General features: G+C 34.9%; 1 protein-coding gene across 2 annotated transcripts in view; it reads right to left on the bottom strand.

The window, feature by feature from the left end:
• Positions 1-1,615: 1,615 nt before the first annotated feature.
• Positions 1,616-26,492, bottom strand: part of LOC150105735 (N-acetylglucosamine-6-phosphate deacetylase) — a 104,440-nt gene continuing 79,563 nt past the window's right edge. Inside the window, exons 8-10 of one of the 2 annotated variants that reach the window (XM_090395042.1) lie at positions 23,078-23,207; positions 8,026-8,072; positions 1,616-1,861 (exon numbers count right to left, since the gene is read on the bottom strand). In XM_090395042.1, the coding sequence (XP_090251168.1) occupies positions 1,671-1,861; positions 8,026-8,072; positions 23,078-23,207 (368 nt within the window). In that variant the 3' untranslated portion in view covers positions 1,616-1,670. Of the gene's footprint in view, positions 1,862-8,025; positions 8,073-20,309; positions 20,496-23,077; positions 23,208-26,492 lie in introns of those variants that run through there. The other variant, XM_090395043.1, reaches the window with a different exon arrangement.

The raw sequence follows: 26,492 nt of genomic DNA, 5'->3' as shown, positions 1-26,492 counted from the left end.
TTTGTTCGGTTTATGCATTAGTACAAGTTTATGCCGCTTCGCCTGTCGCTATTGTTGCGCTACTGTGCAATGCTATTGCACAGTTGAAAGGCGACATTTCACATAACCTTTCAGTGAATTTTCGTTCGGCCTACTTCAGTTGTGAGTGTGTATCATATTTTTAGAAATGGAAGGAAATAACGTACATTACCAGCATATTTTGCTTTTTTATTTCAAAAAAGGCAAACGAGCTGCGGAGGCCTATAAAAAAATATGCAGTGTATATGGGGATGGTGCCTTAACAGAACATATATGCCAAAAGTGGTTTGCCAAATTCCGTTCTGGAGATTTTGATGTCAGTGATGCGCCTCACACCAGTCGTCCGACCGAGGTTGATTCGAGTGTTGTGAAGGATATCGTAGACAAAAATCCATCACAAACAGTGCGGGAGATTGCTGCAGTACTGAACATATCCCATACAAGCATTGAAAACCATTTGCACAAGCTGGGATATGTTTCAAAACTCAATGTTTGGGTGCTGCATGAATTGACTGAGGCCAATATGACTGCTTGTATATCCATCTGTGATTTGCTCCAACATCGCCAAGAAAAAGAACCAATTTTGAAGCGGATGATTATGGGAGATGAAAAGTGGGTCGTGTACGATAATGTGGTATGTAAAAGATCATGGGGGGCACAAGAGCGAACCGCTGCAAACAACCTTGAAAGCGGGATTGCACCCAAAGAAGATCATGCTCTGTGTGGTGGGATTATAAAGGTGTTGTCCACTACGAGGTGTTACCATCAGGCAGAACGATTGATTCAACTGTCTACTGTTCACAGTTAATGTGACTGGCCCATGCAATTAGCACAAAACGTCCTGAATTGGCAAATCAGAAAGGAGTTGTCTTTCACCGCGACAATGCCAGACCCCACACATTGTTAACAACCTGGAGTAAATTGTTACATCCTGGCTGGGATGTTTTGCCGCATCCTTTGTGTATTCACAGGACCTGGCACCTTCCGATTACCACTTATTCCAATCGTTGCAGAATTCTCTGAATGGGAAAAACCTTTGTTAATGAGGAGGCTGTCAAAAGACACCTGGATCAGTTTTTTATCAGTAAACCCCAGGGGTTTTATGAATGTGGCATAATCAAGTTGGTGGACAGATGGCAAGAGGTCATTAATAAAAAGGGTCAATATATAACTGACTAGTATGTATTATATATATTAAATAAAATGTGTTTCATTCCACTCTGAAAAACCGAATGAACTTATTTGCCAACCCAATATTATATAGTATTTGGATTAAGGATTAAACAAGAACATAATTTCTTGGCAATTTAAACTGTTGGAAGATTAGCAGATACAACATAGTAAAGACAGGGTTGTGAGTGCACCAACAGAATACAAAATATGACATGCTATTACTTATTTGTTGTTTACAAAAATTTAGTAATTTCTGTAAAACACAAACTGATATTTTATATACTTGAATATTGTTTCTTCATTATATATTTCACATCCTTCTATTCAGAAATAATCTAAAATAAAGCATATACTGAAAACTTGTATAAAAGATTTCCAGTTTATTTGGTTTGCTTGTAATAATCATTCCCTTAATACCCTAAAATAGGCTCATAAAGAGGTTTGATGAATATGTATTGCAAATTTTCCTCAGTTTTGAGTTAAGAAACCTTACTTTCTTTTTTCCACACACATTCACCAGCAATATAAGTAGCCATTACATTTAAGTCTTTATCCAAAAAAACAAAATCTGCATCTGTGCCAAAGTCTAGAGTTCCTTTAGACTTAGTGATTCCTAGCACTTCTGCAGGATGTACGGTAGCACACTCCAAGGCTTCCACTTCAGAGCATCCTAACAGGTGAATAACGAAATCATTATATGATTAAATTTCTTTAAAAAATATAAACAATGCAGATATTTAAGAATCTACATAAATGAAAGGAAATAAATATCCTGTAGTATTCAACATAATTGTAGTTTACAATAACAATTAATAAAACATATAGTGCTAATACCTTATATATTTAAATATTTATCATTTCCAGAAGTCTAAAATAATAATTATCACAATCAGTAAGGTATTATTCAATTACTTAAGTGATCACTTTGGATAACTGCTAATGATAATATACCTTCCTAATATTAAAATGTTTTAGTTCTGCTAAAACAATGATTTTTCTCTCTAAAAACTTTGCTGCTCCTTGTCTACCCAAGTAAAGAAAGTTTGTGCCACAGCTCAGACTATCCTACACAGTCTGTTGTCATTCTCTTAACAGTTGTTTTAAGCAAGAGGCACCTTAGTTCGATTGCTTTTGCCATTCCATTTTGGCATACCCTTTGGATTTGGTTCCTGCACATTTTGCTTCCCAAACCTTATAAGATATTTTACCCATGTCCATCCTATTAAAGATGGAAAAACCTCTAAATTCTTTTTCTTGTAAAGGCCTTACCCAAGATTCTGTCTGATAGCTTGATATCTTATTTTGTCTGTTTTATTTATTTATTTATGTATTATACACAAACACACACACACACGTGTGTGTGTGTGTGTGTGTGTGTTTGTGTATATATATAATTATAGAAAATCCATTACATCAAATATATATACATATTTTTCTATATGTGTGTTTTTACTTCATAACTAAAAAAAAGCTCATACAACAAGTATTTTTCCTCTTCTTCCTTTTTCGTATTAGGCCTACTGGCCTATTACAGATGTCCTAAGCCCTTCCAAATCATACCCATCATAAGGATAAGGTGGTTAGCCCTATGCCTCCAGTGTGTCCTATGTCTGTAGATGTGTGTTTGGGGGGGGACCGGTTGGCCTGTTGTGGGGGACAAAAAAAAAACAGTTTCTGGGTGAAAAAATCCCCTACCTCAGTATGAGGCCAGCTAACTCACCTTTTATCAAAAGAGACCAGATACAGGTTTCTCACATCACTGATGGGAATAGAACCTAGGTCTTTCCAACCAAAGGGCTTCGTCTATACCAAATGAGCTATGGAGGCACCTTTAAAATATTCTTGTAAAAGAAAGAAAGAAAGAAAATGCAAAATACCTTTATGAATTCTGTCAGGACAATATAAGCAGATGAAGTTGCATCTGACAGAAGAATGACCTGTAGCAACCTTCCTGACACCGCTGGGCTACTTTTAATAGAGCCCTTCGGAAAAGTGACAATCTTATTGCTTGAGATCGTCCAATTCGTTAATTTCTTAAATATGATGAAAGACTTTTTCATCTCAATATGGAATATAAAGAAAAAAATATTGAAAAGAATAACATGTAAGAAAGTTTTAAAGCGAATAAAAGTTGAGCAGCTCTCAGATGTGAACAGTAGACTAAAATACAGAAAGATTATTGAAAAGAAAATGAAAGAGTTTGAGAACAGGAATCAAACCTTGGAGATTCAGTGGCAAACTCTGAAGAAAACATTGATTGATTCTGCCAGAGAGGCATGTGGTGACGTTGTGTGCAAGGATAGAAAAATCAGAACTCCCTGGTGGACACAGGAAGTTAAAGAGGCGGTGAAGGAAAAGAAGAAAGCATATCAAAAGTTCCTAGCAAATAAGTCAGCTTTTACTCTTACAGAATACAGAGACAAATGTAAGAAAGCCAAACAGTGTGTAAAATTAGCTAAACAAAAGTCATGGGAGGACTTTGGCAAGAATATAGAAAATAAATATCAAGAAGGAGGCAAAATATTCTGGAGGTTGTTGAAGAAGCTTAGGAATGGAGGAAAGAGTGCTGTAAAAGGAGTTAGAGATGATAAAGATGACATGAAAACAGGAGAAAAAGATATCCTTCAAGTATGGAGTAATTACTTTGAAAAACTGCTAAATGAAACAAGCAGTGATGAGAGCATAGTGATAAAAAACTCTGACCAGGCATGCAGTAAGGAATACATATCCATACTTGAAGTAGAAAAAGCCATATAAAGGCTTGAAATGTGGAAAGGCAGCAGGAGTAGATGATATTCGACCAGAAATGCTGAAGTATGGTGGTATAAAAGTCTTACAGTGGCTGCACTGCATAGTTCAGAAAGCCTGGACAGAGGGACGAATTCCCAATGATTGGAGTAGAGCTCTAATAGTACCCATATATAAAAAGGGAAATAAAACTGAATGTGAGAATTACAGAGGTATTTCCCTACTGAGTGTTCCTGTCTATGCAAGTATACTTGAGAAACGGTTTGAGAAGAATTGGGGAAGAAAAGCTTGGTGAAGAACAAGCTGGATTCAGGCCAAATAGAGGCTGTCAGGATCAGATCTTCACTTTACGACAAATAGTCGAGAAAGCATGGGAATATAACAAAGATCTGTATTTAAGTTTTGTCTATTTGGAAAAGGCATATGACAAGGTGCCAAGAGAGAAGCTGTTCAATACGCTGCAGTTATATGGTGTCAATGGGGCATTATATCAAGCAATACTTAGTCTTTATTTGAGTTGTAAGTCAGCAGTTAGAATTGAAGGAAGTACAGGAAGATGGTTTAATGTTAAATCTGGTGTGAGACAAGGATGTACATTATCCCCTCTGTTATTCATTATCTATATGGATCACATTATGAAGGAAAGTGGTATTAAACCTGATATCAAAATTGGAGATGTTAATGTCAGCTGTTTGCTTTATGCGGATGATGTTATACTTCCAAATAAATCCGCTACAAGTCTGCAAGGTTCTCTGACTAAATTGAATAGCTGTTGTAATAGATATGGTATGAAGGTCAGCAATAGAAAGACAAAGACAATGAAAATAGGCAGAATCATTGAAAATGTCAACTGTGTTGTGAATGGAGAACCTGTGGAACAAGTAAAACATTTCAGCTACTTAGGCACAATTTTTACTGAAGATGGTAAATTAAATAAAGAAATAGACAACAGAATCAGCAAAGCTGGTATGGTGGGAAGTCAATTGAATAAATTCATATGGAATAAGAGAGAAATTAGTCGGAACACTAAATTAGCTGTATACAAGACAGTGTTCAAACCAGTTTTAACTTATGGATCTGAGAGCTGGGTCAGAAGTAAAAACACTTGACCAAAGACTAGAGACCGCAGATATGAGAGTCCTGAGAAAGATTAGAGCCTTGAACAGATGGCATCAATGGCAATATCATATTAAAAATGAGGATATTTGGAAAGAACTTGACATTGTCAGCATCCAGGAATGTGTTAGCAGAGCTAATCTCAGGTGGTATGGTCACTTAAATAGAATGGGAGAGGAAAGATTAGCAAAACAAGTGTTCTCTGCCAGGTTGGCAGGAAAATGACCCAGAGGAAGACCAAGATATAGGTGGATTGATAGGGTACAAAGTGCCTCAGACGATAGAAATATAAGATCTGATAATGTTGGAATCTTGACAAGTAACAGACTGATTTGGAGGAAAATTGTCGATAGGAAGTTAATAATGATGTAATTTTTTCATGTAGTACTGTCATATCCTGTACACCCCTTGAGTGTACATGGCAGGAATTTGATGATGATGATGATGATGAGAAAAAAATTTTTATTTTAATATTTATTATTTAATATTTAATCCAGTATCTAAATTTCTTTAGTGTAAAAGGATACTAGTTTCACCAAATCTTTAACACTAAATCTCATTTATTAGATTTACTTATCTTAGTTTCATAAACAAGACAGTCCACGCGGTTAGTCTAGTGGCTTTGCGCTTCGCAACCATATGCCTGGGGAAGGAGTGTCCCAGGTTCAATTCCCGTCGAAGATGTTAGGAACGTGAGGATCTTCCTCAGCCATAGCCAAGTTAGACAGTCTTGGGCACTGGCAGTAGGTTTTTTTTCTGCAGTTTATCTGGCGTTTTTCATCCTGCAAGCAGGCAAACCGGCCCGTGAACATACGCTTCTACAGTCAAAAATATATCCCCCCCGTGGCAGGCTAGGCGACAGGTCAGTTGGGAGTGGTACTAACAAGAAGTCACATCTAAGTAACACGCAGACCCTGCATAGGAAGCGGGAATAACGCGCAGTGAAAGAAGAAGTCTCATAAACAAGAGAAAGAAATTGTAATACAAAAAAACTGCTTAATTAATTTTAAAAAATATACATTTATAATTATTTACATCGAATTTGTTTAAAAAGATTTAATAAGAGATACCCTTTTCTCTCTCTCACACACACAAATATATATATATATATATATATTTTATTCCTGAAATTAAGGTTTTTCTAACAAAACAAAATCCTCTGCTATTCCTTTCTAGGAGTAACAACTTTAGCCATCCAACACACACATTCAATATAATCAGTTCAATACAAAGAAAGCTGTCTCACTTGGATTCAACATTAATATTCTTCTTAAATTATTCTTTTCCTAAAATTAAAGAAAGAAATATTCTTGTCCTATCTCAGTAAACATCTTATTAGAAAAATTATCCCACTTCAGAAAATTATTCATGAGAGGAAACAGAATAAAACTCTGCTGACTTGACACTTTTCTAAACAATCTATTCGTATTGATGAAATCAGTTATTTTTTCTATCTGAATAGAGTCTCTTTCTTTTCTCCAGTATTCTATGATATAATACACACTATAATGAAGACCATTATTTAGAAGAAAAGAGCGCTTTGTCTTAAGACATAAAATGCTCTGTCTTCAAATTCATCTATTGACTGTAGCAAACATAGGATGGAGAAAACAAATGGTAGATCAAATTATTAAAGGAATTCACTTTTAAAAAGATAAAACATTCCTTGTTTTATCAATTATATATTTGGTTTAATCCTTTATCCAAGTGTAAGCAAACAAAATTTGTACCTGAAGTATTTTCAGGACTGGGGTAACTCGTGGCAAAGGTGGTATAAGTTCTAATCACTTGCCTTAGTATACCATAATGCAAAGCACATCTCCTTGTGGGCATGTATAATGCTATGCATTAAGGGAAGGATCACTACCCAAACCAGTTTCGACCTTTATTGAGGTCTCTTCAGTGGGAGCCACACCCAGAGGTGGTAATTCTAAATGGAAGGAATGGAGAAGCCATATTTCCATATGCCAGTTGCCAAAAGGTGTCACACCTTATTATTAAATTCTCTGGATTAGAGGCAAGTTGACGGAAGTTTTTTCACTTGGCTATGCTACCAATTATATATTTGGTTTAATCCTTTATCCAAGTGTAAGCAAACAAAATTTGCACCTGAAGTATTTTCAGGATTGGGGTAACTCTCGGAAAAGATGGTATTATAAGTTCTCATCACTTGCCTTAGTATCCCATAATGCAAAGCACATCTCCTTGCAGACATGTATAATGCTATGTATTAAGGGAAGGATCACTACCCAGACTGGTTTCACCCTTTATTGAGGTCTCATCAGTGGGAGCCAGACCTAGAGGTGGTGATACTAAGGTGGAAGTAATGGAGAAGTCATATTTCTGTATGCCAGTTGTCAAAAGGTGTCGCACCTTATTATTAAGATTCTCTGGATTAGAGGTAAGTTGAAGGAAATATGATTTCTCCATTACTTCCACCTTAGTATCACTACCTCTGGGGGGGGGGGGGTGTCTGGCTCCCACTGATGAGACCTCAATAAAGGTCAAAACCGATCTGGGTAGTGATCCTTCCGTTAATGCATAGCGTTATACATGTCCTCAAGGAGATGTACTTTGCATTATGGGATACTAAGGCAAATGATGAGAACTTATACCACCTTTGGCCATGAGTTGTCCCAGTCCTGAAAATACTTCAGGAGCAAATTTTGTTTGCTTACACTTGGATAAAGGATTAAACGATATATATAATTGGTAGCATAGCCAAGTGAAAAACCCTCCATCAATTCCTGTTTTATCTTTGCCCATTACTATTTTACTTTTTTTCCTCTGTCCAAATTCTTGGTTTACAGCCATTCACATAAGTTTAATAGATAATAAAATGATACTGTATAAATATTTTTTTCTATGACATCTTCAAAAAAAAAAAAGAAGTTTACTAACATTTTTGATCTGATTTTCTGATTAGATTTCTTTTTTGCTATTTCTATGTGTATTATAAAAACTGCATACCTGTTTCATGATAGAAAAATTTGACACACTGGTCCAAACTGGCTATGCTAGAAAGAAATATAACAATTTTATTATCATCATTATCATTTGAACAGTGTTAATGATAGAAGGAATTTCGATTCCCCTCACCCCATTCTGCACTTCTACTATAATACCAGATAATAATAAGATAAAGTACTATCGAATCAAAAGAAGCTGAACTGATGATGAAGATAATAAAAAATAATTCTTACTTAGAAATAGTATGGAAGATCTTTAAAATAAATATATTGCAAAAGATAGCTACAAAATAAAATTAAACTGGTCCACAAATTAAGAAAACTTCAAAATATTGCAATATTGCTACATGTATTCTACAAATTATTGTCTGATGTGAATGCAAACTTCATTAGGAATTTTGGTGCTAGTATATAAGTTCTCTAAAGTATTAAATATGAAATTATATGTGAATAATACTTACTTCAATATTTTCAGTATGATAATAATTATAAATACATCCAAAATTGTATATTTGTTCATTTCATACAATCACATATCGCAATATATATATATGGCTATTTTTCTGTTCTGCAATCTTTATTACCTATTCCTTGTAGAATATACAATGTAAGATATCTGTTAAAATTCAGATATTACACAAGTTTAAAATCTATAAATGAATCAAAGTTAGAAGTTAGTAATACGGTATTATTCCGTAAGGTAGTTAGTTAAACGTTTGTTTGACATTTCTGTATGTCGTAAGCAGGACATTTTTTAATGTTATTCTTATCTTTGGTTACCGAAGTCTTGCTCAGAGGTGAAATAAATTTCTTAAAATTAGATATTAGCAACTGGTTATAATTTTGTATGAGCTGTCAAAAAAGCAATGTTTGTGTTGTATCTAAACAAACGTCTACAAAATTTTAAGTGATGAGGGAAGCGAAAGTCACCACTATATTACTGGAAGTGATCAAATGAGCTCGCCTTGGTGCATAAAAGATTGTGAAATGAAGAACTGTTATAATTTCCACTTGTTTCATTTTGAATTATAATTAAATAATGTTTTGCACTGTCCTTTCCTACCTGGACAGGTAGGAAAGGACCACATCTAAGAAAAACGGAGTTTCTCTGTCTTCAATATATGAAGACTGGAAAGAAATTAGAAGAGAAGTTAGAAAACAGAGAGGATATCCTTGTATAAACAGATAAATGGGAAGTTTATTGCATTATTAATCCACACAGGATTGAATTCAGTTGAAACTGAAAGGAAACTTTGATTTCCAGCCCATTCACAGTATAAAAATGTACTATAGGTTCTATATAACCTTTCGTAGGTGGGAGCAACATAGATATACACCTAAACCTCTTTTTATGCGAATTTTTTTTATGCGAATTGGGATATCAAAAAAAAATTTTTGATATCCCAATTTTTACACGATTTTTATTCACTTTTACGTGACCAACCTAAAGTTAGGAAAAAATCCGTAATTCAAGAAAATTCTGAGAAATTTGTAGAATTGCATTCTCGTTTCAATTAAGAAAATTCTGAGAATTTTGCAGAGTTGCATTCTCGTTTCAATTAAGAAAATTCTGAGAATTTTGCAGAGTTGCATTCTCGTTTCAATTATGAAAATTCTAAATTCTTACGAATTTCATTTATTGGGAATTCCCCGAATTACATAACTGACTGCGCATAAAAAAGCAGTTCTTAGCACTTTGAATTTGGTGTTTGAGTAAACAACACAGTTACCACATTTTTTATATTTGCATTTTTTAAGTGAAATCAAAATAAAAATCGCGTTATAAAATTAATAATTTTGCCAAGAAATAATAAATGGTAAGCTATATGTAATTTTCAAACTTTCATTTCATTAACCGAAGATTTTAATCCAGCCCTCACATGATGTTGCCGATAACCAAAAAGATAAAGGAAATCTGTTTCATCATCATCATCATCATCAAATTCCTGCCATGTACCCTCAAGGGGTGTACAGGATATGATAGTACTACATGAAAAAATTACATCATTACTAACTTCCTATCTACAATTTTCCTCCAAATCAGTCTGTTACTTGTCAAGATTCCAACATTATCAGATCTTATATTTCTATCGTCTAAGGCACTTTGTACCATATCAATCCACCTATATCTTGGTTTTGCTCTGGGTCGTTTTCCTGCCAACCTGGCAGAGAACACTTGTTTTGTTAATCTTTTCTCTCCCATTCTATTTAAGTGACCATACCACCTGAGATTAGCTCTGCTAACACATTCCTGGATGCTGACAATGTCAAGTTCTTTCCAAATATCCTCGTTTTTAATATGCTATTTCCATTGATGCCATCTGTTCATGCCTCTAATCATTCTCAGGACTCTCATATCTGCAGTCTCTAGTCTTTGGTCAAGTGTTTTACTTCTGACCCAGCTCTCAGATCCATAAGTTAAAATTGGTTTGAACACTGTCTTGAATACAGCTAATTTAGTGTTCTGACTAATTTCTCTCTTATTCCATATGAATTTATTCAATTGACTTCCCACCATACCAGCTTTGCTGATTCTGTTGTCTATTTCTATATTTAAATTACCATCTTCAGTAAAAATCGTGCCTAAGTAGCTGAAATGTTTTACTTGTTCCACAGGTTCTCCATTCACAACACAGTTCACATTTTCAATGATTCTACCTATTTTCATCGTCTTGGTCTTTTTAATGCTGACCTTCATACCATATCTATTACAACAGTTATTCAATTTAGTCAGGGAATCTTGCAAACTTTTAGCGGATTTATTTAGAAGTATAACATCGTCCGCATAAAGCAAAGAGCTGACATTAACATCTCCAATTCTGATATCATGTTTAATACCACTTCATAATGTGATCCATATAGATAATGAATAACAGAGGGGATAATGTCTGGATAATGTAAAGGATGTACATTATCCAGACATTATCCAATAATGTATAATGTATAATACATTATACATTATTCATGTCTCAGACCAGATTTAACATTAAACCATCTTCCTGTACTTCTTTCAATTCTAACTGCTGACTTACAACTCAAATAAAGACTAAGTATTGCTTGATATAATGCCCCATTGACACCATATAACTGCATCGTATTGAATAGCTTATCTCTTGGCACCTTGTCATATGCCTTTTCCAAATCGACAAAGCTTAAATACAAATCTTTGTTATATTCCCATGCTTTCTCGACTATTTGTCGTAAAGTGAAGATCTGATCCCAATGGCCTCTATTTGGCCTGAATCCAGCTTGTTCTTCACCAAGCTTTTCTTCCACAATTCTTCTCAACCGTTTCTCAAGTATACTTGCATAGATCTTGCCAGTAACACTCAGTAGGGAAATACCTCTGTAATTCTCACATTCAGTTTTATTTTCCTTTTTATATATGGGTACTATGAGAGCTCTACTCCAATTATCGGGAATTCGTCCCTCTCTCCAGGCTTTCTGAACTATGAAGTGCAGCCACTGTAAGACTCTTATACCACCATACTTCAGCATTTTTGGTCGAATATCATCTACTCCTGCTGCCTTTCCACATTTCAAGCCTTTGATGGCTTTTTCTACTTCAAGTATGGATATGTATTCCAGACTGCATGCCTGGTCAGTGTTTTTTACCACTGTGCTGTCATCACTGCTTGTTTCATTTAGCAGTTTTTCAAAGTAATTACTCCATACGTCAAGGATATATTTTTCTCCCGTTTTCATGTCACCTTTATCGTCTCTAACTCCTTTTACAGCACTCTTTCCTCCATTCCTAAGCTTCTTCAACAACCTCCAAAATATTTTGCCACCTTCTTGACATTTATTTTCTATATTCTTGCCAAAATCCTCCCATGACTTATGTTTTACACAGTGTTTAGCATTCTTGCATTTGTCTCTATATTCTCTAAGAGCACAAGCTGACTTATTTGCCAGGAACTTTTGATATGCTTTCTTCTTTTCCTTCACTGGCTGTTTAACTTCCTGTGTCCACCAGGGAGTTCTGATTTTTTTATCCTTGCAGACAACCTCACCACATGCCTCTCTGGCAGAATCAATCAATGTTTTCTTCAGAGTTTGCCACTGAATCTCCAAGATTTGATTCCTGTTCTCAAACTCTTTCATTTTTTCTTCAATAATCTTTGTGTATTTTAGTCTACAGTTCACATCTGAGAGTTGCTCAACTTTTATTTGCTTTAAAACTTTCTTACATGTTATTCTTTTCAATATGAAATTCAATTTTATCCTGCTCAAGACTATATAGTGATCACTTCCAATTTCAAATCCTCTGTACACTCTGGTGTCCTGCACCAGGGAGAAAACATCACTATCAGCAATAACATAGTCAATGAGACTTTTCTTATTCCTTGCCTCTTCTCTCCATGTGAATTTGTGCACATTTTTATGTTGGAACATGGTGTTTGTAATAACCAGTCCATGTCCTGAGCAGAAATTAAAAAGGTATTTGCCATTATTATTAGCTTTGCTCTTTTCTCCAAATTTTTCCAAAATATTTTTGTATATCTCACAATCATTTCCTACTCTACTATTCAGATACCCAACAAGGACCAACTTTTCCTTTTTCATTGTGTCAGTTGCTTTTTCTAAAGCCTCAAAAAATTCCTCCACTTCTACCATAGTAGAACCTTCTGTGGGACCATAGGCACAAATAAGTCTCATTGTCCAGTTCCCCATTCTCATATTTGCCCACATTACTCTACTTGAGACTAACTGCCATTCAAGAAGATTAGCCTCATATTTTATGTTGAATACTATGGCTACTCCTTCTTTTCTTTGATTGTCATTGCCTGAATATAACATTTTGTATTTATTGCTCTTAGAAAGATGTCACCAGTTTTTGTCTTTTTTGTTTCTGTCACCCCTATTATGTCGATCTGGTACTTATCTAATTCCTCAGCTAGCTCCATTTCTTTGCCATTCAGGCATCTTATATTGACAGTACCGATCTTTAACTCTGATGTTGAGTTGGGGTGTGTTTTCAGATTTGTTCCAGTAGCTGACTTTTCGCTGTTCGCCCTGGTTCCCTGGCAAAAACAACAGGGGCCTTGTTTAACCGGGCGACTCCCCAGCCGGCATAAAATTTTGTCATGTTGTACCATCATTTTTTATTTTGGTTTAACCAATAAGAATACAATTTGGTCAGCTAAATCTCAAATTGCCAGCCCATCCTCGTTTGTTCAGTATCCAAGTAGATACCCAACAGGGTGCACCACAAGAAGGTGAGGATTGGACATTAGGTCAGAAGCCCTAGTCGGTTCTCCACATTCCTTTTAAGGCTATGTGGAGGTCTCCTCTCAGTTATAAATCTTTGATCCTTAAACACCCTGGAAATCCGTTTCCTTGGATATAAAAATTCAAATGTTAGATCGTCAAACTGGGGAAGTAGCGATGGCTGTGGGTAAGCATTTTGGAGTCTGTGAATTAACTGTCAGATCTATAAAGAAAAATGAAGAGGCTATCAGAAAAGCAGCATGTTCTGGTACAAAATCAAGTGCAAAATTATCATCACATCACAAGAGATGTTGTTCTAAAAAAGGCCAAAAAAGCTTTAGTGATGTGGATAGAAGATAATGTACAAAAAAGAATGCCCATTGATGGAAATTCCATCAAGCAATCACCATTGAGATTTTAGGAACAGATTAAAAAACTGCAGCCAAATACTTCATCTCAATCGTGAAAAAAAATATGAATTTCATGCAAGCAATGGTTGGCTAGCTAAGTCTATTAAAAGACATGTGCTTCATAATATAAAAATTAAAGGTGAAACGGCTTCTGCTGATGAAACAGCTGCTGAAGCATTTCCACAAAAACTTGCTAAAATAATTGAAGATGGAGGTTACACTCGTGAACAAGTTCGGAATATGGATGAAACTGGCCTTTTCTGGAAAAAAATGCCAAACAGAACTTACGTATCAAAAATGCAAAAAAACTGTTGGTGGGTTCAAAGCAGCAAAGGATTGCATAACACTCCTATTTTGTTCTAACGCTTTAGGAGATCAGATGTTAAAACCACTGCTCATAAATCGATCGTTAAGACCACGGCCAATGAAAGGCGTAGATTTTCAAAAATTATCGGTTCATTGGATGGCCAACAAAAAAGCTTGGGTGGCCATTGATATTTTCACTGAGTGGTTCCACAAACATTTTGTGCCAGAAGTTAGACGCTATTTGAATGACAAGGGTCTCGAATTTAAAGTGCGTTTGATTCTTGATAATGCACCTGGTCATCCTGCCATATAGAACACCCAAATGTGCAATTTTTGTTCTGCCGCCCAATACCACATCAATTCTACAACCTCTAGATCAGGGTATAATTGCGACTTTTAAAACATATTATGTCAGACGAACATTTCAGTACGTTTTGAACAAGCTAAATGATGATGAAAAACAGTCAGTTATGGATGTGTGGAAAAAATTTTCAATTATGGATTGTATTGATCAGGTTCGATTATCATTATCTGAATTGAGACCAGAAACTACGAATGCATGCTGGAAAGCTATTTGGCCTGCATGTGTTAAAGAGAATGCTCCTGTTCCCTTAAATCATACTGCAGAATTCCCCAATATAATAAGTTTGGCATGTGAAATTGGCAAGAGAAGGATTTGATGATCTTACGTCGGCAGATATAGAAGAATTGTTATTTGATAAACCTCTTAGCGAAGACGAAATAGTGGAAATTATTTCTGAGACTCCTGAAAGCAAAGAAGTTAATGATAATGATCAAGATAATCCTAGTTTTACTGTTGATATAATTAAAGATCTTAAACTGGCCAGTAATTTAGGCAATTATTTCCCGACATGATCCAAATGAACAACATGCTGGGGAGTTTTCACGTGAGCTTAAGTTGTTAATGTCTTCATACAGAGAATTATATCGCGACTTATCTAAAACATCAACATAGCGATTAATAACTGAGTTCATGCCTAAAACTACTGAAACAACCAGTGGTACTTTTGTTCAAGACATGACAAGAAGAATTCCACAAGTTGAGGCGGAATCGATGACGATAATACCATATCTAGTAGTTCGTAATGATATTACAGTCTCACAAAAACGAAAGCTTTCGCATTTATTGTCAGAAACCGATAGCGAATGACATAATTTTTTTATAGAATCCTTAGCAAACAACTGAAATGAATGTTTTTTTTAAAGTTATTAAAATTCATTATATGTATGTATGTGTGTTCTCCATGAAATGTAAATAAAAATCTTATGATCCTAACGAATTTCATGTTTGTTTTTTCATTATTTTGCTTATATTTCAGGTTTAGAACCAATCTTCACTTTTTCTATGGAGTCAGTAGTTCTTTTTAAGTGAATTCTATTTACGCATAATTTTTAGGAACATATCTATCGCGTAAAAAGAGGTTTAGGTGTGTGTGTGTGCGCGTGCGTGCGTGCGTGCGTGTTAAAGATACCATGTTATTTTAAATATAAACCTGGTTTTATTTACTCCATTTCCCAAGTAAGCAAACAGACAAGTCAGTCAAGTTTGCTTACTTGGAAAATCCAGGTTTATATTTAAAATAACTTGGTATCTTTAACATACATTATACCCAAGGTAAAAAACTTTCTATATATATATATATGTAGAAAGTAACCATAAGGTTACTTTCTACTTTCTACTTTCTAGGTTCCACGTCTACCACGAGTTGCCCTGGTCTTGCACTACCTGTAGGATCAGCTTGTCTTGCATCACTTGCAGGCGCAAACTTGACATTTTTGTCTGTTTGCTTACTTGGGAAAAATGGAGTAAAACCAAGTTTAAAATTGCTTGGTATCTTTAACATGTATATATATATATATATACAGGGTGTCCCTGAATTCATGGCTCAAACGTGAGGGGATGGTAGTACATACCGAAACACCAATATTCGTCATAGAATATGCAGCTGCAAATGCAGCCTGGTGCCGGTAGGGAGCATAGACGAGGCAGCACAGCTTAAAAGCGCTGGATCGGCTAAACCACAGAATTTTCAGCATCGACTGGACACAAGATGGAGCAGTTTATGAACGCAGAGAAAGCCAATATGCACCTGATGTACGGCGTAGCTGAGGACAATGGCAGAGAGGGCCAAAGACTGTACCATGAGCAATATCCTATGCGCCTGATCAGAAAATGTTTGCGCAACTGCAACATCAGCTGTATGAGGCAGGCACCTTCCACATCAGTTGACATGATGCCAAACGAGCACGGACGGTCAGAACGCCAGCTATGAGCGAAGACATCTTGTGTATGGTGACAGATAACCTGGGTGCACGTGATCTGGAGCCTGGGTGTGCATCGAAACAGTGTCTGGCGAGTACTGCATGAAGAAGGGCTACTATACCTCCTATCACTTGCAGTGAGTGCAGGCATTGACAGCCATTGATTATTCCCTGCGCATGGATTTTGCCCAGTGGTTCCTGCAGCAAAGTGTCGTGCAGCCCAATTTCCATGCTCGTGCTCTTTACAGATGAATCAACTTTCTCACGTGAAGGTGTAGCCAATGTCCGTAATGTGCATTTGTGGGTGGCCCAGAACCCCCACTGTACACGTCCACAGTCGTACCAGCAACAGTTCGCATCAATGTCTGGGCGGGGATCATGTATGACTAGATAATTGGACCCTACCTACTGCCAGACCGCCTCGATGGGCAAACGTACCGTATTTTTCTATAACAGGTTTTGCCAGAATTGCTTAAGGATGTTCAAGTCGCCATCCACTCTCGTATGTGGTTCCAGCATGGACGTGCATCAGCATCTTAATACCACATTTGGGAACCGATGGATTGGGCACGGTGGTCCTCCCACAAGATTGCCCGATCTTTCTGTGGAGACATTTGAAGAGTGTCGTATACGAGACGGCCATGCAATCTGCAGAGGTTCTGGTAGCCCAACTGTCCGTCTCAGCCGGCGATGTGCGCGACAAGCCCGGTGTTTACGAGCAGTTACGCCAATCACTACTCCGCCGTTGTGCTGCGTGTATCAACGTTGGTGGGCAGATGTTTGAGCATTTGTTGTAATTAGCTCCAATAAATGTCACTCTGGAAACCTGTGTCTGCCCATCCTTCATTTCCGACTCCTCACTCTGCATATTCTATAACGAATATTGGTGGTTTCGGTGTGTATTCAGGGTGTCCCTGAATTCCATGAATTCAGGGACACCCTGTATATATATATTTATACTATATATTAAAGATACCAAGTAATTTTATAAACTTGGTTTTTTACTCCATCTCCCAAGTAAGCAAAACATTTAAGTTTGCGCCTGAATGTAGTTCAAGTCTAGAGGTAGTGCAACACCAGGGCAACTCATGGTAAAGGTGGGTAAAGCTCTGATCACTATTCTTAGTACTTCCCATAATGTAAAACACATCTCACTAGGAGATGTATACTGTTACATATTATGGGTGGGGGAGGGGTCACTACCTAGACCGGTTTCAACCTTTTTTGAGGTCTCCTGTGAGTAGCTAGACCCTGAAATACCAAGGTTTTTAGTAATACAGAGCCTTATCAACTTTACCTATACAAGTTGCTACAAGGTGCTTTTACTTTGAATAAGAAACTCTGGATGAGATAAAGATGTGAAAAGCTTTTTACCTTGGGGATAATATATATTAAGGATACCAAGTAATTTTATAAACTTGGTTTTTTACTCCTCCCAAGTAAGCAAAACAGTTAAGTTTGCGGATTTTTATCGGATTTTTTTTCTAAGTTGGTACATCTGTCATAAGAATCCATGTGAAATTGCAAGTCATTCTATCAAGTAGTTTGTTTTATACAGCTGTCTGAAACTAAATTGTTGTCTGTATCCCTTAAAATGGATAAAATTCAGTATCGTGCGGTTTTATAACCGCACGATAGGAGAAGAGTGCATAAAAGTTTATGGGCACTCTTCTCCTACGTTTTCTACAATTAAGAAATGGGCTGCTGAGTTTAAATGTGGCTGTACCAGCCTTGAAGATGATCCACATGAAGGCCATCCAAAAAGTGTAACAACATCAGAAATCATTGATCAAGTGAATGAAATGGTATTGGATGACCGGCAAGTCAAAGTGCATAAAATTGCTGAGACTATAGGCATTTCAAAAGAATGTGTAGGATATATTTTGCATGAAGAATTGCAAATGAAAAAGCTTTGTGTATGATGGGTGCTACGCTCGCTCACAGTAGATCAAAAACACACTCACATGAAAATCTCTGAGCAGTGGTTAGAGCGTTTTAACAAGAATAAAACTGATTTTGTGCATTGATTTATTACTATGGATGAGACTTGTATTCACCATTACACACCAGAATGCAAACAGCAGTCCAAACAGTGGACAGAAGCCAGTTGTTCAGCACCAAAGAAGACAAAGTCGGTTCTATCAGGAACAGACTTTCTTGCAGGAAAGGTCAAGGCATCAGCGTTTTGGGATGCTAAAGATTTTGTTTATTAATTATCCTGAAAACGGTAAAACAATAACTGGGAGAATATTATTCCGATCTTTTAACCAGACTAGACGAAAAAATTCATGAGAAAAGACCCGGTTTGCAGCAAAAGAAAAAAATAATCTTTAATGAGGACAATGCACCTGCCCAGAAAGGTGTTTTGGCAATGGGAAATTAAGGAATCTGCACTATGAATTGTTGGAACATCCACTCTATTCCCCAGATTTGGCTCCCTCTGACTTCTATCTCTTCCCAAAACTAAAACTTTTCCTCGCTGGTCAGCATTTTTCTTCGAATCAAGAGGTGATTGGCAGCTGTAGAGGTGTATTTTCCAGATTTTACTGAGAACCACTACAGGGATGGGATAATGGCACTGGAGTATCGCTGGAATAAATGTATTAGTCTTAAGGGAGATTATGTTGAAAAGTAAAAATAATTTTGACATTATGAATTCATTTTTTCATTGTTAGGCAGAGAACTTTTCCGACTGCCCTTGTACATGTGAGATGTCCTGAGATACAAATCTGTGTGCAAGCTAGATTTAGTTTGTTGTTCTTTTTATTGTGAATTTAAGAGTTTTAACCACTTGGAGTGTGTGTGAGGGAAGTAAATAAAAATATATACATTCCCGTACACAAAGAATCTCACACAATTAAAAATCTCACAAAAAAAAAGCGTTTTTTAAAATCAAATCACAAATTTTAGATATTAGATAATATCTAAAATTTAATTTTTAGATATTACAAGCAGCAATTTTTCAGTATGAAATGCTTAATTTCTAAAATTTTGTTCAAAATTGTCTTAATTCTGTGCTTATCCTAGAACATCCCACTGGATTCTGTGTTGATGAAGTTATGGAGAGGATCTGGAGGTGAGTGACAAAGATTGTGGCAGGTCTGTGGAATGCTCCCTATAAGAATAGTTTGACACTCTGTAAGCTTCAAAAATTAGCTGACAGATGAAAATGAAAAAGAGGATATATGTTAAAAGTATTTAAATTATTAAAGGGTTTTACAGAATTGACACAGAAGACTTTTTCCAGTACATGGGACGAAGGGAGAGGGGGTCACTAGTGGAAGTCGTATAAGAGTGTGGTTAGCAAGGATGTTAGGACTAGGTTTTTCGCTTGGAGGATGGTGAACGAGTTGCCAGAGTGGTTGTGGGTGCTTCATCAGTGAATGAGTTTAAGGAGAAGTATGATAGGTATTGTGAATGATGGCTAGTGTGTGAATAAATGGGATCTCCCACAATGAGTCTTCTGACTGCATGGAGATATCTGCATACTAACAATAATACTTCACATCACCTCTCCAATCAGCACATTAGGTTTGAGCAATATATTTCAAGTCCAAAAGCGTTCTATAGCTGAATTACTTTGAAAAATGCTCAAATGATAATAAATCTAAGGCCTAGTGAATTCAAATTCAGACAAATTAGCATACTTTTAATAAATGGCTTTAATGAAACATATACAGTAGACATTAAAATAACTTTAAGGCTTACACATGCATCAAACATTATACAGAATTTATTCAAAAACTAATACATTTCATCCAATGTTACATGAACATCATCAGGGAGATAGCCCATTAAATACAGTCAAAAGATAAATGAAAATAATTAGTCATAAATCATGCATATATTAGCTTGTGTCTTGGTCGCAGAAAAAGTATAAAAAAAGTATACAATATTAAATTGAGTTCAAAGGAACAATTGTGAGTTGCATAGATAAATATTATTTATAATAATTTTATTAATTTAAAAAACTTATGAACAATTAATAGTGATCATTTCCCAAAACTTGGATATTGGCATACAGTCTGATCGGTTCAGATTCAGACGATTTCATATCATATAATTTCACGCCATATCATTGCAATGAAAACTAAGCACAGAGTTCTTTGGTTCCAAAGAACTCTGTGCTTAGAAACAAGGCCAGACTTCTCTGATTCCAAAAATATAATGTAGTTTTGATGTTCTTGAATTCTAATCAAGGCAGAATGGCCAATGTACTCAAAATAGGAAAGATGACATGATCAGGTTACTTGATAGACACCTGGTAAGGAAAGAGGTGGTAATGTATCCTTTGTTGATGGTAGGAAGGAAGATAGTTTTCAAGCTGAGTTGAAAGAGTGAATTAATTACACTAAATATATATAGACTGAATTAATTCAATGAATTAACTAAATTATTAATACTTTTAATAATTCAAATTGAATCCTGTTTCTCCTGCTAATCAAATATAGTTGTGCATGCTTTTAAGTTCATTTTATGTTGAATACTAAATGAATGTCTAATGATGATGATTTATTTTGTTTATATCGAAGTTGGTTGGTTGTTTAAGTTATACAAAAAACAACTAAAGCTGTGAGGGACAAGTATATCATGTCTTATATTTTGTGTGCATGTGTGTGTTGTCTCTAGCTACTTTGCATGTTATGTAGGATGAAAAACCCTGCCATGAATGAGACTGGCTAACCTACCTTCAGATGGACATCTCTTATAAATGCTATTTTTAAAAACAAAAACAAAATCCTAGTTTTGTATTTTGACAAGAATGGCATTCATTACTGCTATAACATGATGGTATTTTCTGAGAAATGAAGTTTATGAGCTGGAAGAGTGGTTCTTGTTTGCAGATTCCTTCAAAACAATTTTGAAGAGAGTTCAGGTTCATAAGAATTTTGAATTCATAAGAGGCATGAGAAGCCTTCTACATTTCTCACACACACACACATATATATATATATATAAAAGGAGGACTTACATTTCCACTTTTTGTGGTTATGGAACAGCAGGACAACCATAAAACATTATGTCAGGAAAACATGACCTTCATATTTAAAAGATTTAACATCAGAAAGAGAGAACATAAAGCACAATCCTTCACTGACCCAAGAAAATATTTCATATTCCTAAACACATCCAGTGCAAGTCTCCAGGATTCTCTAACTAAACTGAATTCTGTAACAAATCTGGCATGAAAATAAGTAACAAAAAGATCAAAACTATGAAAATAGGTAGGAACATAGAAAACGTCAGCTATATTCTGAATGAAGAGTCTATAGAAGAAGTAAAATATTTCAGCTATTTAGGCACAATTTTTAGTGAATATGGCAAATTAAATTTGAAAATAGACAACAGAATAAGCAAAGTTGGTATGATGGGGAGCCAGATGAATAAATTTATATGGAATAAGAGAAAAGTTAGTCAAAACCCTAAACTAAAAATATACAATACAGTGTTCAAAGCAATTTTAAGGAAATAGTTGGGTTAGAAATAGAACACTTGATTAAATATTAGAAACCATAGATACGAGGGTTCTGAGAAAAATTAGGGGAGTGAAGAGATGGCATTAATGGCAGAATCATATTAAAAATGAAGACAGAAAGGAATTTGAGAGAGAGTTGGGTTAGAAATAGAACACTTGATCAAATATTAGAAACCATAGATACGAGGGTTCTGAGAAAAATTAGGGGAGTGAAGAGATGGCATTAATGGCAGAATCATATTAAAAATGAAGACAGAAAGGAATTTGACATTGTCATTATTCAAGAAAGTGTGAGCATGGATAATCTAAGGTGGTACGACAACTTAAAACATAATGGGAAAGTAAAGATTAGTGATGCAGGTGTTTGATGCCAAGATGGCAGGAAAAAACCCAGAGGAAGACCAAGATCTAGGTGGATTTATTCAGTCAAAAGTGCCTTAAAAGCCCAAAATGTTAGATATGACAATATTGGAGTGCTGAGAAATAATAGACTAATTTAGAGGAAAATTATGATAGGAGAATAGTAATAATAATGTAAACTTAATCATATAGTGCTGTCATAGTAACCTGAACACCACTTGAGGATACATATCAGGAAATTGATGGTGATGATAGTCATTTTATTTCATAGAAGTACTTAGATATTTGGCAGATACTAATTGTGAAGTTCTTATAACATCCATGTGTAATTAATTGTTTCTAGTCTTTTTTTGTGTGTGTACAATGTTTACTGATGTAATACTGATGACTTAAAAACTTATAGGGTTATATGACTTAAAAACTTATAGGGTTATAAGTGTTTATTTTATTAAATTCATTTTTTTTTATTTAAAAACATGTGGTCTCAATACTGAAAACTTTCTATAGACTTGTATATTATAACTTCCTTCTCTTCTTTAAAAGAGAAGGAAGTCATAATATAGAAAAGCTTTTTTTTTTTCATTATGCCTACAATCTTCTTAGCTTTACTAATTGTCACAACAATATGGTTCCTGTACTTCAATTCCCTATCAACCAAAATACCTAAATCCTTGTATTTATTAATTTTTTTCTAAATCTTATCCATTCAACTTATATTAATTTAATATTGATCTTCTTTATTATTATAATTTAACATTATTTAATCAAACTTGTGTTTTGACATACTCAACACAAAGTACCAAATCATGACGTGTTGTGGATGGAATCTATCCCTAAAACATACAGAATCCATCAGTTTGATACTAGTTACAATATCCTTACTGACTAGGTAATGTTGTTTTTTTTGGGAATAACAATAAAATTTTTTTTTTTTACTTCTCAAAAACATTTTCAGTTTATACAAAAAGAAAGCTAATAATACAGTCTGAAAACTTAAAATAGCTCACCTTCCACTGAGTGTATCTGTGCCTGCAACAACAGCCTTATTTCCCTTAATTTCTACAACTTGTTCTCCAATTCGATGTCTACCTGCCTCCAAACCCATAGCTGACATAGCATCTGTTACAAGTACTAAACCTATGAAATCATTTTGAAACAATGTGATATTGATAAGCAATAAACTTATAAATAATTTTCATTTTAAATATATTTATGTGTTTTTTGGAAGTCTCCAATTTGATAAATATGAATGCTTTAAACAACATTAAACAGGAAAACCTATATGTTGAGAGAACTGTCAGCTAAACATAACTAAAAATTATATGACACTTTAATTAAAATATATTTATGTCATTCTTGGAAGTCTCCATTTTGATAAATATAAATGCTTTAGTCTAATCATTAAATTTTTAATGATGGAAACTCATTTTCAGACTACATGTATACAACAGAGCATTTTTCTTATACCTGAAAACTGTTAAATAAAATAATTTTGCAAGCAAAAGAAATTATGGGTTTGACTTTTGAATTCTTAAACAGCAAATCAGACCTTTGGTGGTGGCTTTACAAATATGATGCACATTTAGTTTAATTCCAGAAATATGTCTTTGTTGCAACATTAAACAGGAAAACCTGCATGTTGAGAGAACTGTGAGTTAAACATAACACCTAAAAATTACATGTCATTTTAATTAAAATAAATCTTAATCTCATATTTTGATATCTAGTGAACCATTGTCTGAGATTATATACATAATTATGTTACTTACATACTGATATTACTTACAAGTACTAAACCTATGAAATCATTTTGAAACAATGTAATATTGATAATCAATAAACTTATAAAGAAGGCAGCAAGCCACTTCTGTATATATTTTAATTCAATTTAATTTTGCCAAGAAAATCTTATGAACAGAGGCTTAAGTTATCGTGATATAGTGCCAGAAGGCCTGGGTGTCCTAATGGTGAATACAGAAATCAGATACATTATATTGTTGCTAGCAGATGGTGGAGAAGTGCTATCCAAGCAGCAAAAACACTACCTGGTGCAGACTGACAGATCATGAATTATTGATAACCGAAGTTAAACTGAAATTAATTAGTGCTAAGAAGAAACAAAAGGACAGCATCAGATTTGATTTAAATCAAATAAATGAAGCATATAAAGTAGAAGTCAGAAAGAAATTAAAAAGTATGGAGAGGATATGAAGAGAATTAAAACTGTGAGAAGAAACAAAATGTACAGTAATAGAAGATGCAAAGAAGATTAAGTAAAGCAACAAAAAGAAAGATTGTAGATGGCTGCCAGAAGAAGGTATTCAAATAGGAGAGGAAAGAAGAAAAATGAAACTTCAAAAAAAACAAACAAAAAGGTTAGATAACTGATTGCAATCTCCAGAGACAGGCTGGGAAAGATAAGGAAAAACATCTAAACAAAAGGTGCAAAGAAATTGAAGAAAGCAATATTATGTGTAGAACAGGAGATCTGTTTAGAAAGATAAATGAAATTACAAGGAAGTTTATCCCTAGATTAGGAGTTGTAAAAAGTAATTTGGAAAAATGTTTGATGGAAGAAGAAGTAGCAAAGAAAAAAAAAAGATAGCAAGCGTATGTAGAGAATTTGTACAAGAAAGATAATAATATTGAAGGAGAATTTGAAAGGAGAGAATTTGTTGAGGAACCCATGATAATAAAAAGTGAAGTGATAATTAGCAATGGAACACTGCCAAAAGGAAAAGCTCCTGGAGCTGATGGAGCGTTAGTGGAATTATTGAAAGCAGCTGGGGATGAAGTAGTGAATCATGACTTTGTCAACAGATTTGGATGAAAATATACTGGCCTAAAGATTGGAAAACATCAGTATTCATCCCAATTCCAAAACAATCAAATCCCAGAGACTGGCGAGAATTATAGAACCATTGCCTGTAATTTCACATGCAAGCAAAGTCATGCTGAAAGTGATTCAACAAAGGCTGGAGCCATATGTGAATAGAAAAATGCCACAAGAACAGGCAGGCTTTAGGAGAGGTAGATTAACTACAGACCAGATAGCAAATATGAGATGGATTATGGAACAAACAAGAGAATTTCAGAAGGAAGTATACATCTGTTTTATTGATTAAAACAAAACTTTTGATTGCATGGATGATAACAGACTGTGGATTGTAATGAAATTAATGGGAATACCTGAGCATTTAATTCTCTTGATAAGAAAGCTTCAGTAAAAACATTCTTTGGAGAAACAGACAGACAGTGTTTGAATGGAAAAACGAGTGCAGCAGGTTTTATACTGTCACCCTATCTATTTAATATTTATAGTGAAATATTTATGAGAATGGCTAACTCAGACAAAAACCTGACTGGAATCAAGATTGGTGGCAGAAAAATAAATAATTTAAGATACAACTCTCATAGCAGAAATTGAAGATCTAGAGTGGTTGATTCTATTGGTTAAGAAGAAAGTAACAAACCTGAGCTTAATTTAAACATCAGCAAAACAAAAGTGATGGCTTCTGGCAATTTAAATGAATTTTTAATAGAGGGAAATAAAATAGAGATTGTTGAAAGTTATGATTTACTGGAGTCCAGAATCAGAAATGATGATAAACGTGAAGATGATATTAAAAGAAGGATAGTCATCGGGGAAAAAAAAAAAGCTAATGTTGAACCTGATGAAAATCATGAAAGATAGAGGTGAGTAAGGCCATGAAAGTTAGAATTGTCAAAGCAATGGTATTTCCAGTAGTGATGTATGGATGTGAAGGACTGATTATTAAGAAGAAAGAGAGAAAGCAAATTGAGTCATTTGAATTATGGGCATGGAAGAAATTTAAGAATCCCTTGGACCAAGAATGACTAATAAGAAGATTTTAGAAAGTATAAAATCAGAATGCTCCTTGGAGGCAATGATCACTAAACAGAAGTTGATGTACTTTGGACATGTTATGTGAGCAGATGAATCATTGGAAAAGGCAGTTATATTGGGGAAGATTGAGGGAATGAGAAGAGGAAGACCACAAAAGAGTTGGATGGACAACATAAAAGATCTTACCAAATGAACTTACAGTTTCTGAAAGAAAGGACAAGAGGCTAAGTAGGATCGAGAACCTTTACTCACAAGATCACCAAGAGTTGAAACCAATTGGATGGCACATAACAATAATAGTGGGTTACATGACAACTGTTTCTCATAAGGGTTAGCTGTTTCAAATAATTGGATGTTAGGATAGAGGGAAAAGGGAACTGGAAGAATGAACAATAAGCTAAACAACAACTTTAATCATTAAAAAAATGTACATTTTTTGGATGATGATAGATAAGAATTTAACATTCAGATAATAGACAAAATGCCAAACTAGAATTTTTTTTTTTTTTAAAGAGAATTTAGCTAGTAGGCTGGAGTTGTTTGAGAAGGTTAGG

Source organism: Typopeltis vanoorti, chromosome 6, assembly GCF_054136105.1.
Source record: "Typopeltis vanoorti isolate ZY-2024b chromosome 6, IOZ_Tvanoo_1.0, whole genome shotgun sequence".
NCBI lineage: Eukaryota > Metazoa > Arthropoda > Arachnida > Uropygi > Thelyphonidae > Typopeltis > Typopeltis vanoorti.
This window is presented reverse-complemented; position numbering and strand designations above follow the sequence as displayed.